This window comes from Galeopterus variegatus, unplaced genomic scaffold (assembly GCF_000696425.1).
Source record: "Galeopterus variegatus unplaced genomic scaffold, G_variegatus-3.0.2 Scaffold11, whole genome shotgun sequence".
In the NCBI taxonomy this organism is placed as follows: domain Eukaryota; kingdom Metazoa; phylum Chordata; class Mammalia; order Dermoptera; family Cynocephalidae; genus Galeopterus; species Galeopterus variegatus.
Genome location: NW_007726122.1, coordinates 1,217,780 through 1,234,209, shown reverse-complemented (window position 1 = coordinate 1,234,209; position 16,430 = coordinate 1,217,780). Strand labels below are relative to the sequence as shown.

The window sequence follows — 16,430 nt, the reverse complement described above, 5'->3', positions numbered from 1 at the left end:
CCACCTCTGTCCAAACTGGATACAGGATTTTCTTCCTGCACACCTCTGAGATGGCCGGCTGATGAGCCTAGGCCTGCAGGGACAGTGACATTGGTGAAGAAGACTCAGAACAATTCACTGTAAAGTGCTCCACACACATGGGTGGGTGGGGAAGGGAGTGGTGGGAATCACTCCGGGCTCCCTCTCCTTGGGCCTAGAACTCCAGCCCACTTTGGAGAGCAGAAGAGGAGGAGAACAGAGGCTCAGCAGGCCCCATAAGCCCTAAGGGGCCTTGGTGAAAGGAGATACCAGATCTTCAGGGAAAGCACACGCAGAGCCTCCAGGATCCCCCACCCCACCAGATCCCCACTCCCCCACAAGCACCAGCTCCTCACCTGTTGATGGAACTGACGCTGGGCACTGTGTCATTGTCACACACCCGCTCCGCCAGCAGCCGGTCCCTGATCTCCCAGGCAAACATGGTAGGATTTTGGCGTTTATACTCAGCAATTTTTTCCACCACTTTGGGTGTGGCAACCTTTGGTTTGGATCCTCCAATTACCCCAGGCTTGATGCTTCCTGTCTCGTAATACCTAGGACCCAAGGAGAAAGGAGTTTGGCCATGAGGAACCAGCTAAATGGATGTTGGCAACAAAATAAGAGGCCACTCTGTCCAGGAAATGTTCAGATCTGCACTGTCCAATGCAGTAGTCACCAGCCATAGGTGGCTTTTGAACATTTGAAATGTGGCTAGTCTGAATCGAGATGTGCTATAAGTGTACTATACACACCAAATTTTAAAAACTTAGTACAAAAAATGGAATATAAAATATGTCATTAATAATTTTATATTGATTATATATTGAAATGATAATTTTTTATATGTTGGGTTAAATAAAATGTATAATTAAAATTAATTGTACCTGTTTCTTTTTGCTTTTCTTAATGTGCTACTAGGAAATTTTAAATTGCATGCATGGCTCACATATTTCTATTGGACAGTGCTGGTAGGATGGTATGCATTAACAAAATTCTTTCACATTCATCTACCATTTGACAGTTTACAGAAAACATTCAAGTCAGTTTTCCCATTTGACTCTCAGCAGTTCTAAAGCATAAAAATTGTTTGGAATGAATGAATAAGTGAATGAACATATAAATAAATAGGTCCCCATCTGTAGGTATAAAACAGAGATTCATAGAGATTAAACAGCTTCCCAAGGGTCACACAAGACCAAGTCACCAAGCCAGTACTGTGGCCTGCCTTTTGAACTAAAATTTCCCCAGAAAGGTGGCTTATACCTTTGATTTGCCAGCTTTCCCATCCCCTAGCAGAATCTGCAGCATTCTGTGAAAACTGTCCCCTAAAATGCAACTTATTTTTCCATAATGTAAAAAGAATAACCCGGCTGTAAAATTAAAAGGAGTGTTGGATCCCAGAATTAACTGGAAATATGTGTTGTAAGTCAAAGCCCAAGCAATCAGAAAAACCAACCACAAGTAGCAGAAGCTCTTCCAGGGACCTCCCCTGAGGTAAATGGCTGATTCTAAGGACATTTCCATGCTATCAGCCTTTCCTCGTTAACGCAAATAGGATGTCAGGGTTTTACAGTAAAACCGAGACCAGGGAGAAGAGTGCCATGAAAGACCATTTCAAGAGAAAAAAAATGACTTGATTCTTTTTCTGAATCTGAGCCGTCACTGAATGTCTCTCTCAATATTTACAGAGGAATTTTTGACTTCCTCTTCCAAAGGAGATTATCTCGCAGTTGAATTTTTTTTTAACCAAAGAGAAATTTTAAAAATGACTACTAATTTTTAAATCTAACAAGAGTTTATAAAAAGTAAGGGAACGAGGTGATTCTGGGATGGGTAGAAAATGTCACCCAGGAACAATGATTGGTCACTTTTACAGAGATGCTGAAACTCTCGGCCCGGGAAAGTCTGGTTAGGACCAAGTTAGTGAATATCTTAGAAGAGATGAAATAATTTGGGAGCAATAATGTGGAAGTGAACATTCTATGTTTTCATTGAAAAGAATGAGTCATTTACAAATTTTGACCATAAGGCAAAACTCAACCTACTACCTTCCCTCTTTCTGTAATTGCTGAAAAATTATTACTCACAAACAAATTTTTTTAAATATCCAAGAAAATACTTTTTTGCCAGGATTCTAGAAAAGTACCTAAATCAAGGCACACAGCAATCTCCACAGCCTCTAATTGTCCTGTCAATTTTACAATAGAAAGTCAATCTGTACTATAACAAAACAACACGTTATTTAGGCACAGCACTCAAAGGTTTACAGAGCTCTTCCTCAAATTGTTTTAATCCTCACACCCATCCTGCAAGGCCAGCAGGATTTTATTGAAGGGAAAAAAAATGATCAGAAGACTAGGTGACTCCTGGAAGTTAGAGGCAGCCCCATTTTTCAAACCTGACTGAATTCTGTGCTCTTGCCACCAGGACAAAGTGCTACTTTGGTTACAAAATTTAAAATAATAATAATAATGATCCCTTGCAATTACAGAGAGCTTTACTGTTTACCAGGCATTTTCACATGCATCTTTCATTCATTCACTCCACTCAATTATTAGACTGAGTGCCTGTTCGGGCAGGCACAGTCTTGAGGCAGGGGTTATAGACAAGTAGACAACCCTGTGCTGGATACTTAAAATACGTTGGTTGAATGAGACTGCAGCAATATTCATACAACAACCAGAGAGGGCAGCAGGATGAAGCCCCCGCTTACATGGTGGGTGGATGGCAGCACTAGGGGCTCCCTGCCCGTCCCACCTGAGCAGTGCCAACCGTGGGAGGCTGCAGTCTTGACACGAGAGGTCTCTGTTTTTCTTTTGACTGACACACGGGCCAGGCACTTAGAAGGCAACCCTGACACTCAGGAAACCCCAACTCGCAACTGTGTCAAGTGAGGATTCAGACTTAATAACTACCCTTTCATCTCAGCAAAACAGCCGTGCAGCCCTTTGGCTTACAGACAAAAGACTAATGGCAGCCACCAACACACAGTGTCCTTCGGTGCAAAGAGCATTAGTTTGGGAGTAAAGAGGTGTAGGAGCTAGTCAGGGACTCTGACACTAACTCGCTGTGTGATCTTGGCCAACTCACTCAGCCTTCCTAGGCCTCGGTTATCCTATTTATATTATAAGGGGAGGATGTTTGCCCTGCTAACCTTATAGGACTGCTGTGAAGACAAAAACATACAATGGTTAAGAAAAAGCCTTGCAAAAGTAAGATAAAGAGCATGTGTTGAGGATTAAAATCCCCTGAGTGTTTATTATTACTGTGGAGCAAACCACCCAATTTCAAATGACCTGAACCTCCCAACCAGGCTCCAGTGAAAGAAAGCAAAAGCTGGGCTCTGGGTGGATTTAACTCAGCCTCACATGCCACCAAGCTGTGCCTCTCAAGCCCCTCTACAGCCTTGAGCTCGTAGACTAAATGCCCACAGTCCCAGCAGACCGCCCACCTTCCTGAGATGACGGGGGTCCCTGCCTGCCCCAGGGACTTTGCCTGCCTTGCCACACAGCTCTGAAACCACAGCCACTACACACCACACGCTCTCTACAATCTGTCACCTCATGTGTACCCATCAAATTCTTGTGTGACAAAAAAAAAAAAAATCTGTGGATCGAATAGCCCCAGTTCAGAAATTCCCAGTCACACTGTTTTAGGGCTGAACTTGTTTCTTAAAAGGCAGTTCTAATTAGAGTGACATTTTGTCCACTGTGGTTCTTAGTTATGAAAATAATGAGCTATGAAATTCCAATTTATTGTTGACAACTTAAACGGCCAGGCACCGGAGCGGCGCGTAACTTCCGAGTGCCACTCTACCTAGTGACAAATCTATTCTGGGCCACGGGAGGCTGCCAGCTGGGCTTGGAAGGGTCCCCGTCCCACTCAGTCTCCATGGGAGATTTGGAGGGCTCCAGGGCACCAGAACATGAGGACCCGGCATCTGGACATCCCCTCTGAGAAAGTCTCCGTACCTCACCCTGAGAAGACGACATCGTGAGCAAAATGTCGGCTCAGCAAAAACAAAGGAAGGCCCTGCTTCCTCCCTGCCTCTCCCCGGCTACAATGAAGAGGCTCCACAAGAAGATGTTTAAGACCCATTCGGCTTTAGAAAGTCTGATCCTGAGATAGTCTAAAATATTGCTCTTCTCTCTTTCTATCTTGTCAGTTTTTGTATCTCTTTTTGTCTTTTTAAAATAATGTTTTTCTCTTTGTTTCCTTTTTCTCCTGTTTCTATCTCCCTGTCTCCTTCTATTCTTCTTCTGCTGCTCTCACTCTCATCCTCCCGCCTAAAACCACCATCTAACAAGAACCCCATGCTGATTTCCTGGGTTTCTCCCTGAACTCAGGCTGGTGCTCATTTGCTCGCTGAGTGCTAAACAGGAGTGAAGCCCACAGCCGCCACGGCTCAGGTGACCTGCTCTGGGCAGGAGGATGAGGAATAGACACAGGGATCAAGGTCCCAAAAGGAGCTGCCAGACCGTGGCCTTGAAACTTTCTCCCTTGGCCGCAACCAAAGCTCCCCAAGGTTATTGGAAACCTTTGCTCCCTCCAAGAGGATTTCTTAAGTTCTAGCAGATGGAAGGGAAAAAGCAAAACGAAAGTAATGATGTCACTGACATACTTCAAAATATTTATTTCTTATTCAGGCATCTGTTCTCAAACCATAATTCAGCTACAGGACAAGAGTGGTTTTCTGACCCGGGCAAAGAAATAGTGAGAGATCGCTGAACAGCTGAACATGAGAATGCTCCTGCCGGCCAGGGCAGCACTGTAACAACATCACATGTCCGGAAACAAACCTGTGGCTTTGTTTTGGGGGTGTGGTGAGACACGATGGCCCAGGAGCCCTTTAGTCCTCATCTTAACCTGAGTACTGACTGGCCGATAAGCCTGGGACAGTCACTTTGCCTCTCTAGCTTTGTTTCCTCATCTTAAAACATGCTTCTCTGAATCATGCTGAGGCTACTGAGAAAATAAACGGCGCTAAGAGGCTGTCCAGCCCTCTGGGAGAATCGTCGTTGTTAGTATTTTGCTTGCAGCAAATCACCGGGTCAAGTGGCAACTTTCAAATGTCAGATTTGAGAGTTAGTGTTTGGTTTTTATTTTTTCTCCTCTCTAATTTAATACACACTTACGATGCCTGTCACTGTGAAGGAAACAAAACCTACAGAAGGTGGGGCTAGCCGGTTAGCTCAGTCAGTTAGAGCATGGTGTTGATAACACCAAGGTAAAGGTTCAGATCCCCATACCAGCCAGCTGCCAATCAAACAAACAAACAAAAAATGGAGAAAAAAGAAGGAAAATACTGTACTGCAGCCCAACAGAATAAAGTTGATGATAACACAAAAGTGAAAATGATTGGCTGACTTTTAAAAGTGGAATGTGCTTTTTGAAAACATTAAAATAAAACAATGAACTCTGGTTGTGTGATAATTTAAGGATTTTCCGCCCAGCCTTGCTCAGGGCCCTGGGCTTACCTAAGATGTATAGAGGAAATTCTCAAAAGCCTCTTACTCTTGGATTCTTCAAAATAATTCACCAGACTTTGAGAAAACATGCCATCCCTCATGACTAAGTCACCCTATTCCACATGTCACTTGAGACATGGATTTCCCAGGACTATTTTAGATTGGATGGCCACAAAATGTTTGCAAACTCTAAAGTGCTGTACATGCGGAACAAAACACCACCATGATTCTCACTGCAACCCTGACATGTTGGACAGCTGCTGGGTCATGTTTTAGGTTTTTATTTGAAAGATCAAGGGAAGCCTGGAGCTCCTGCCTTTACCTGCCAAGAATTTTGCTGACACAACCATGGCTGACCCGAAGCTGCCTGGAGATGTCGCAGGGCCTGACACCTTGATGAGCAAGTTCCACTATCCTTTGGCGGACTACATCCGGGAGTGGCCGTCCATTCACAAAAACCCCCCCAAGCTGATTCACTCCTCCATGTCCTGAAACAAATCAGAAACAAAAGGCAAGGGAAAGGATGGTTAGAACCAGTTATGTAGTAGAAGCACCATTGTGAGCACCCAGAGCCCTTCTGATCACAAATGGCCAGCAGGCTGGATGTCTGGCACCTGGAGTCCAATCATGCAGACTCCATGAGGACCCCAGAATGCTTTTTAAAATTCATCTTGGTCTTTGTCCATCTGCAGCCAGTCAATTGAGCTATTGATAGCAAGCATCCCCATACTATTTTTCCTTTAGTTACTAGCATTTTTATTTCCTTTTTAAAAAAAGTAATGGTGTGTATGAAGACCCCAATCTATATTAAAGGGGCACAACTTATAACATGATGCTGAGGTCTAAAAAAGATTCTGGGGAGAAAATACATCTTAAAATACATCAAATTTAAAGAGAGAAAAAAATGAAACTCCCTTTTAATAAATGTTTCTACTTCAGTAAACCTATATCTCAGAAAAAAAAATTTTTTTAATCAGCAATCTAATTCAAGGGCTAAGGGCTTTTTAAAACTTTTTAACAGCATCTTCAGGGTACTGAGACAAAACCCAACCACTGCCTTGATAAAAACCCTTCCTTTGAAAAGATGAGGCTAACACACAGACTTGACCACTGTACCCTCTCAGAGCACACAATAGAAATGGGTTATAAGTTCCTCTACACACAGCAAATTCCATTCCTTTGCATCAAGATTTGTTATAAAGGAGTTTCCCTGGAATTTTTGGACTGTTTTGCAGTTGACAAGCAGCTTTAAGTTGGTTCAGGGGAAACGAAACCAAGAAAGCTTCTGAGTCCCAAGTTTTACAAAAGCTCTGGGTTGGATTTTAAGTAAAAAGAGTATGGGAAAGTGCCTCCTCCACACATACGTTCCCTTCTCTTACATCAAAGTGCATCTGGAAGGAAACAGGGACCCACGTAAATGAAGAGCCAAACCGGTAAATGCAGAGTGATCCAATGTAGCAATATCATTGACCTTGTAGCTGTTAATCAGCCACTAACTAACGTTACTGAGGACTGGAGCCAAAAGCCAAGTCCAAGCATTTACTGATGCTCCTGGCAGCTCAGAGGCCAAAGAGGAGGGAGTCTTTCTCCTAACCTGCAACTGGGCCTGGACTGGACTATACAAGGAAAGCCAAGGCACCTCAGAGGTCACACGCATGTACACACTGCAATTCTAAAATACATAATAGCCACCTCATCTCACCTATTTCCCCCCAGCACACAATTACTACCCAGGTTCATGATTCACATCTGAAATGGAAGGGCAAAAACACCCATAACATAACCTATTTCCTAAAAACTGTCCAAGCAATCTGCTGAAGTTTTATTAATATTTCTCCAAATTTCCAAGCTCAGGTTTATTTCAAGGAAAAACACAATTTTATAGATAACTGCAGTACTTAGTTCTAGTTATAAGCTGAATTTCTCTTTGATTTCCAAAATGAGCTTTAATCAGTTGTGATTGTCCTAAAACACTCCTGAAATAAGAAAAAGGAAAACTATTCTGAACAGGATTTTGCAGTTAGGAACACAGTTGCATAGTTTGCGTAAAATAGAAAGACTGCAGCCACCCTGGTCAGGAGCCTTAAGAAGCCTTTGTTCTGGAGCTGAGAGCACCTAATAAAAAAAGGTTGACTGGTCTTTTAAGATGAGGCTGGATTTAAGTATAAGAAAGTAAATTCAAAATTGCTATGAGCTCATCTCAGAAGACAAACGGCAGGAAAAGGAAACTACAGCACCCAGCACACTTTTGACATGACCTGGGAGTCCAGGCATTGTGGCCTTTCTTCAATAGCCTGTTCTCTATACCACTGGCAATTGAGGCTTTCTGCCCAAAACACAGCCTCAACCTTCAGAGGACTTAAATTTGAAAAGCATTCCTGCAGGATATTTGTGAGATTTGGGGCCTGTTTTGTATCATGGAAGAAACCCAAGGGTCCCCTAGAGCCTAGTCTCTCTAGGTGACAACAGATCCCAAACCCTCGATCCTTACCACAAAGTCTGAGCTACTGATGCTCTTCTGGAATCTGATGCACATGTCCACAGTTGACATCAGACCCAGGATGACCTGGGAGCCTCTCACCTCCCTCAACTTTCTGGAAAGACCCCCAAAACCAGTTGGCCCTCTCTGCCTCAGTCACAGTACTACCTAATAGATCTTTTCAAGGATGGTGGTTAGAAGACTTACAACTGTGGTCTGAGGAAGGCCACTTACCCTGGGTATGGAAGGAAAAGAAGCTCAAAGCTGAGAGAGGGGAGGCAGGACAGGGATAGAAAATTGGGAAAGAGAGGAGTGTGCAGGAGGATACAAAAAGTGGGAATGAGACAGACAGCAAGAAGAGAAAGCCTGGAAAGGAAGCCACAAGTTAGTCAGGAAGAGGAGCAGAAAAAGAAATGGAGAAGCCAGAACAGTCCAAGAAAAGAAAGATGAGTGTGGTACACAACAGGAGGCAACAAGAAGAGAAAATGGAGGAAGTCCAGGAAGGGGGTATATGAAGGACAGGGGTCTTCTGTGGAGGGGAACCTTTGTTTTCTAGGGCCCCAGCTCCAGCCCTGCACCTCTTTGGAGAAGCCAATTCCCAGCCTCTACTTCTTGTGGATCCCAACTAGGTGAGGTCTCATTCCACAGAAGGGTGCTGGGGGAAGACACAGACTCAGCTATACTTTTCAGGGGAAGTAGAACTTACAGAAAGACTGACACAGAAACAGATGCAAAGAAATCAGGTGAAGACCTAGAAACAAACACAGAGATACAGGGGAAACACAGGCCAGCCCCCAAAGGGCAGACTGAGCTGGGTTTGGAGGGTGTTGGGGGTGGGGGGTTGCAAGGAAGAAGGGTTGAATTGAAGATGCTCCTTGGGCCTTTGTGGCTCTGGTCTGGAAGAGGCTGCCCTCCACAGGTGCTCCTCAGGCCCTGATAAGGACATGCTGCCCACCAGGGGCCCTGCCCACACCCCAAAGACCATGGTGGGCATAAGGTCTTGGGGGGAAGGTCTCTGCAGACTCAGCTGCAGATGGAACTTCAGGACCCACAGGATCATTGAAATTCCTCCCAGATGCACCAGAGAAGAAAAAGGAAGGTGAACACAGATATGCAAACAGGGTACAGGGAGAGGGCAGGGATGAGATCTCTCTAATGGACTCTCCAATGGACAGACAGGGGCTGACACACATGGACAGTTGGGCTGTGGACACAGATATGGTTGGACTAGACTGAAAGAGAGCCTTGCACATGTGTGTACTCACCCACACAGTCCACTGACCTGTCTCTGGAATCTGAGTTCTTCCCTCTCCCCTTCCAAGAATCCTTCGAAACCTCATTTCTAAGCCTCTGTTGGACAGTGAGGGAGACCCAAGAACCTGCTCCAGCTTTGCCCATGTGAACTTCCTGTCAGTTCTTTTGTCTCTCTGACATCAGTATCATATTCCATAAAGTGGATGTAGCTGAAGGTTTACGCAACACTCAAGTAGGACACTGGCTACAAAAGTGCTTTACAATTAGTAAAGATACCAGGAGGAGGGAGGAAAGGAAACATCTGCAGGGGGAGGACGGGCGGGGGAGGCCATTGTACTGATAAAAATGATAAGCCTGGTTTAGGAGGTGAGGGCACCTCAGAACTCAGAAGCCCATTTCCTGGTAGTGTGTGCTCCTCCCGGCAGAAGCTGTCCTGCTCTGAAGTGGCGAGGGTGGGGAGAGGTGATGGGAAGAAACTGACTAAGGCCAGGAAGGAAGATGAAGGGGTGGGACTTGGTTTGAACCTACAACCCTAGTCACTTCCCAGTATCTACTGTGCCCCACCCCCACCCCCATCATTGTGCCAGCAAACAGCTTTGGGTGTCAGGGCCAAGGGCACTTAGAGGGAAGCCAAGGGCTTGCACCAGCTCTGGAAGACAAGCTGACTGGGGCCCAGCCCCCACTGTGCTGCCAAGGAAATTGAGAAAGGGAGGAGGGAGCACTTCCCCAGGAGCGGGCAGATTGAGGGCCGGGACAAGGAGGCACAGACATTAGCGGCCGGCTAACCTGCACCTGGAAAGAGCTGTCTTTTCCATGCTGAGGCACAGCCCGGGAGGCCACCAGGTCTGATGCTATCCCCCCAAAGGCCAGGGCACAACCTCTGGGCCACCCAGCTCTGGGCAGGAGGAGGCAGTGAGGGCCTGTAGATTCCCGCCGGCAAGGAGAGAAGCACAGAAGCGGGCCCTCCCCATCTGGCCTCCCAGTCACTACTTGACTGAGCCAAGGACTTGTCCACCTCTCAGTGTATTGCCCCCAACTCATTTGTTTTCAGGCTCACTCTGTGAGATCAGAGCCTTCCTAGAGCCAGGCTCAAGTCCACGCAGGAAAAGGCTGCCGAGGGTGCTGGGGTCACCATGGACTGGAAACCATTTGGGCACAGGCACCAAACGGTGAGGAATCGTTTATGCTGGGACGAGAGCAAGCAGCTTCTCTGCGCAAATCTCCCGGCCGCTTTGGTGGATTACTCAGACTCGGGAAATTTACACAAAGAGAAATTGACCTGCCCGCAGCCAGCCCCGGTGCCTAGACCAGCCTTTCCCTGCTTGTCAGGACACTTGGCCTTCGGTAGCAGACAGGGACATACTCGCTGGGAAGCTCACCTTCTCTGCAGCCGGGTCTCTGCTGCCTTTGTTACATAGGGGACATACAGCTAGGGAAGTTGGATCTCCGGCTGTCTTAAGGGGAACCCGGCTTGGGGAGGACTCCCAGTCCCAGAGTAACTCACTGACCTGCAGCCTGCAGAGACCCGATCCGGGCACCCGACTGGAAGCTGCCAAAGCCTGGCGCCTTCCTCTGGCCCCGCTCTGCAGCCAGCAGAAGGAAAACGCAATTCGTTCCACTTGGAATTTCCTTGAAATCTCCGAATCTAATCCAGCGTTAACGCACCATGAGAGAAGCGCTCATCTCTCAGGAGGCTGTGCTAATGGGTGAACGGGGCAGGATCCACGCTCAGGCAGCCGGGCGGGCCTTGCTGGTGCCCGAAGTGACCCTTCCCGTCTCCTACACACACGGAGTCTTTCAGAACACAGGGGCGCCTGTATGGTGACAAATTGCTTCTTTCTTTTTTCTTTCTTTCTTTTCTTTGATTTCCTTTTTTCGTTTTCTTTTTCTTTTTCTTTTTTTTTTAAGGGGAGAAGCCATCGTGCGCAGGCGTTCTGCAGAAAACAACCCTATGGGGTCTTTGAGGGTCTCTGTATGAACGGGCCGGCTCCTAAGCAGAAGCTTAGCTCAGGGACCACTACTTCGTTGATTTTTCAAATCCCCCTCCTCAACTCCAGGACGCCTTTAGAGCCCTGGACCCGGTGTCCTCGCTTAGTTCTCAACCTCTTCCTCTACACATACAGGGCCCCACTTTCCCTCCAGGCGCCAGTCTTGATCAGCCCCATGGCTGAAAAAGGCGCAATCGGGGTTGAGGTGCGGGACGCTGTCTGAGACTCAGACTGACCTCTCCCTACAACTTCGCGCCTTCCAATTGGCCCGGCCCGGAGCCCTCTACGGGTCCGAGCCACGGTTCTCTGGACGCGTTGAGATGTCGCTGCAGAAGCCCCTGAAAGGCTGCAGCGCGCTGCCTACACTACGCATTGCCGGAGGCGGGATTCCCGGACTAGGTTCTCTGGCCCCGGTAGCCAGCGCCTTGTTCCACGTCCCCTGCCTGGAAGCCCTGCACTTTGCAAAGTTGCCTGCGCGGCTACAGAGGTATGGGATCCTCCCGGCCTTCGCACCTGCCCCGCGGTCCGGAACCCCCAACCCGGCCCCGGCCGGAGAGTGAGAGAAGCGAGTCGCCGCCTACTTACTATGCATGGATGCAAACGGGTCGTGCTTACAGTGTATTTCCATCGGTGCGCTCCAGACTGCAGGCCGGCCCACGCCGCCGCCTCCCGGCGCCAGGGGGCTGCCCAGGGCGGCTGGGGAGCCGCGCCACCAGGCCGGGCACCGTTAGAGCTGGGCTCAGAAAACACTGCTGGAGCTTCGGGGTCTCTCTCAGAGCCTCCCGGCTGGAGACCGCCGGAAGCTGCGCGGAGAGGCGGGAAACGGCGGTAGCACAGTCCGGCTGGGAGCAGGCGCCCAACTCTGGCTGGCTTCCCTCCCTGGCTGGCTCAAGCGGCGGCTCCCGGCCCAGCCCGAGGTAGCTGGGGCCAAGGCGCCCGCAGCTGCGGGGGCATAGCGTAGGGGCCCGCCTCCGGGACGGCTAGGAGTACCCGGCCCTCGGTAGGAGAAGCTTTGAGGAGGCCGCCAGGCACGCGTCCCTTGGCTTCACTCGGGGGGCAGCGAGGCCCGGGGTCTGCCGGGCTGGTTCTGCGGCCTCGCTGCCTCCAGGGTCGCTCCTCGATCCGTCGGCTCCGCCAGACCCTTTCTCTTCGCTTCCGTGAGTGTCTGGGGCTCGCACTTGCCGCCTCAGCCTCTCTCCAACTGGCTCTCCGACGTCTCGGCCGAAGTTGCAAAGAACTTCCTCTCCGGCGGCGCAGGGGCCCCGCAGGGTTCGGAGGTGCTTCCGCCACTGACGTTGGGGGCGAGACGCCGGAGTCCCCAGGAGCTCGCAGCCCTCAAACCCCGGGAACCCGCTGCCTTCAAAGTTCCCGCGGCCCCCGCTGCTCCCCCATCTCTGGGACCAGGAATGGGGACAACAGTGACGGGCTGCTCCTCGCCTGGATATCTGCTTTACACTGGCCAACGCTTCGAGCCCCGCTGCCCTCTCTCGGGGGTCTGGCTCGGCTGTCTTTCAGCTGCCTCTTCCGCGACGACCGCCGCGCCTGCCCCAGGCGTGGAGCGAAGAACGGAGGAGAGAGCGGAGGGTCCCCGCCACCAAGGCCGCCGGGACTGCCAGTGCTGAGATGGAGCCCCTGCCGGCTTTGACTGCCCGCGCTGCTGCCGCCGCCGCCGGCGCTAGCCCTACGCCTGCTCGGCGCGCACAGTGAGCCACCGCGCCGCCCCGGAGCCGCTTTCAGGACCCGCTGCGTGTGGACAGCGCCGCCCGGGGCTCAGCCTCCCTCCGGGCGGGGGCGGGGGCGAGGCGGGGGTTAACCTGCCAATCACGCTCGATCAAGCCAATCAGAACAGCGGCAGCCGTCCCTGGCCCGAAACACCGCCTCATTGGCTGAGCAGCCCACGGGCTCCGCCTGATTAGCCGATACCTGGGCAATGGGAGAGAATGGGGGGCGGGGCCCGGGCGGCGGCGCCACGTTCATTGACAAACGCGTGGCGCGAAGGCCTAGTGGATCTCAGATGGGGGGAGGGGGCAGGGGCCCACGCAGCAACTGGGGAATACCGCCGCGGGTCTCACCAGGGCCCGATTTTCCCGCCGCAGTGTTGGGATCCTGGGAAGCCCTGAGGGATTGGGGCAGCCGAGGCAAGGGTGAAGGGTGAGCGTAGGGGAAGAGTCTCTAGAAAAAAAAAAAAAAGCGATGTTGGAAGAAGATAAGGAGCGTGGTGTAGTGTAGATCCGACTTTCAATCTGCGGGCCATCACGCTCGTGGACATATCTGCCCATTCCGACCTCACTTTCCTCATCTGTAAAATGGGCGGAGTTGGGTTAGCTAGTCTTTGATGAAGGCTCTTCCAGCGGAAATATCGCTTAATTTTATCAAGCCCTTACTAAGCCGCCGCCTCCTCGTCCACCTCCTCCCTCATTTTACCATCAGGGCCCCCAATTCTGCATTAAGCGAAGGCAGAGACTTTGAGCGGGGAGGATATCTCACACTCCTTTAAAGTTAGAAACCAGATTGCTCCTGCGGAAAGGGGCTATCTGAGGCTTTGGACCCCAAGCACGGAGCTATAAGCGCTCTTTCCAGCCTCAAACCAGGAGCCGCCAGGCACTTTGGCGGCTGGCGATGCGCGCAGCTGAAGCCTTCTGTCGGCAGGAGCAAGTCTGCATCCGGCGCAAGGCCTCTTGGGAACCGAATGAGTCCAGTCGCGTCCAATGCTAATCAGACCTGAAGCGGACGGCTGGGCGGGCGCATTCTATGTGCAAGGGTAGGGCAAAGAAGCACCAACCACGCTACGAAGCTGCAACTTCCAGCTCTCGGGAAAACTCGCCCTTCCCCCAGTCAGGGAAGTTCCTGTAGCTTTTAAGACAAAATGGATGGATTTCTAGCAGAACTCTCCTTGACCAGCAAGTCTCAGTTTTTCAGAGTTGTAAAGCCCTAGGACCACAATCAAAGGAAATGGACCTTGAAAAGGAAGCATATGACAGCCATTCTTCACTCAAGAAGCCATAGTTTTGTGAGCCCTACTGTGCGCCAAGTCTCAGCCCTGTCACTAAGGATTCCCCTGACCCAGCAGCTCATGGGAGTGGTTCGAAACTCACCATTTTGAATTCACAAGTGATGATCCTCTAATATTTAATATAAACCCACCAAAACAAGGGCTCCGAGATTCCCGTTCCAGACCTGAGCTTGTAAGGAGAACAAAGTACAGGCTGATTGATCCTGGGAGGACTTCAGGGTGGACAGGGTCCACCTCAGGGTCATGCCTGTTTCCCCTGCTTCACTTCTCACACCCCAACACTGTGTCAGCTTTGGGGCCCACCTTCTGTCCCTGTCCCAGACCCAGCTGCCCCAGACCGGTAGACAAGTTTCCGGTGCTGACACCCGTCGCCACCACCTCCGGGGCACAGCTGCGGAAAACGGCCCCAGGCCGGCCTCTGGGGACCCAGAAGACTGCGGTGTACAGGGGGGTGGGGTGGCAGCGCTATTTCTCCCTTGTTTGGAACCCTGCTTGTCCGATCTTCGCCCTCCACCCCAGTTCCTTGGAGCAGGAAAATCGCAACAACAGAGAGGGACCGGGATGGATTAGGGTTCCTGAATTTGCTCACCCAGTGGCGCCCAGAGGATCAGAAATGACTAGAATTCAGAGGCCCAGCCCAGACTCGACTGGCTGCTCCACGTCCCCACTAGAGAGGCGGGAGTGTGGGGACACCTTGAAGGACACAGTCAGTGACAATCCCCAATCCCAGTCCTGCTCATTGAGTTCGGGCCTACAAACCCAGATTCTAGAGTCTTAGAGTTAAAAGGGCCCTTAGTTTATGCTTTCCCTATTTTACAGATGCGGAACCTGAGGCCCAGAGACAGGATGCGACTTGTCCAAGATCACACAGCAAGTTCGGGGTACAAGAAAGGCTGTGGGTCGGAAACGCCTTTCTCAGAAGCTCACCAGAGCCACTTCGGGATGGCAGGGGGTTGGTGGGGGAGGGGAGATCCTGCCAAAGCAAAGAACCCAGCTGGGACACGCAGGCACAAGCCGGTTTTTCTTCCGATACTTGTGTGGCTTGAACAGAATCCCTGGGTCACTGCCCAGATGGGATGGAACCGCACATGTTGCCCGAACAGAAGTAGCTCGGATCCCCCATTTCACACAGTAGTTGTTCAGCTGCAGCACGGTGTTCCGCTGCGCGGCTTCCACAGGGCCAACCTAACCTGTTCGCCACGAGCATCCCCTCCAGCACCTCGTGGTACGCCAGACAGAGGGAATTTCCCTCTCAGTGGGGAGAGGCTAGAGAAGGCTGCTAGAGAAGGCTGCTAGAGAAGGCTGGCCTCCGGGAACTTCCAACTCCAAAAGGCGACACCAGACCTGATACTGTGGCCACCTAGCCCAGCCACCAAACGGAAGCCCAGAGAGGTTGCGTGACTGCCCCGAGATTACACAGAGATTCCATGACTGAGTCGGGCTTTCGCACCCCAGTCCACCTCCGAACGCCCACGAGCCGCAAGAGAGAGAGAGACTAGCAGGGCGCTGGTCTCGCCGCTGCGCTGAATGCAGTCCGGCCTCGCTGTGCACAGCAGTCGCGTGGTTTCTTCCAGCAGCCGGGCTTTGGGCCGGGCCCTTTGCTAGGCGCTGAGGACAGAAGATCAGAAATGAAACCATCCGGGAAAAAACTCAACTTATGTAAATCGAGTTGCCTTTGAAAGTTTTGCTATTGAAAGAAAGCCCATTGAGAATAATGTTTGAGAAGCCAAAACACACCTCCCGAGAGCCTCCACCTCCGCCTTCAGCCGGAGACCTCGCTGCACTCCGGACACACCCCCCTCTGGGAGTCTCCTTTCTAGCCTCCCTGCTACCCTCTCCAGAGCACAGCGTTACCGTTGCGTTAGTGCTCTACGGTCCTGAGATCGATTCCTGCAACCCAAGTCCTGCCCATTTCCCCGCTCCTGCTTCGGGCAAAGCCAGGTCCATAAGGCTCAGACTGGTTTCTCAGTTCTGAAAAGATCAGAGATGCGGCAGCCATCGCTTTCCTAACCCAGTGGGTTCTCTCTAACCCTCATAACAAAAGCATCAAAAATGTAAAGCAACTGACCCTTGATTACAAAGCAAATTGGGGCACAGCAGATTCCTGCATGATTCCTGCTCCGGGATCAGGAGTCTGCCCTACCGGCCCAGGTCTGTTTGCAGGAGAAGGGAGTCGGGGTCGGGGAGATGCGGGGGCGGGGGGGGGGATT

At 50.6% G+C, this 16,430-nt stretch overlaps 1 protein-coding gene across 6 annotated transcripts in view; it reads right to left on the bottom strand.

Moving 5' to 3' along the window:
• The window catches only part of PAX5 (paired box 5), a 200,608-nt gene that overhangs the window by 181,171 nt on the left and 3,007 nt on the right, over positions 1-16,430 (bottom strand). For 5 of the 6 annotated variants that reach the window (XM_008588063.1, XM_008588197.1, XM_008587992.1 and 2 more), the window contains exons 2-3: positions 5,809-5,974; positions 375-572 (exon numbers count right to left, since the gene is read on the bottom strand). In XM_008588063.1, the coding sequence (XP_008586285.1) occupies positions 375-572; positions 5,809-5,974 (364 nt within the window). The remainder of the gene's footprint in view (positions 1-374; positions 573-5,808; positions 5,975-16,430) is intronic. The other variant, XM_008588338.1, reaches the window with a different exon arrangement.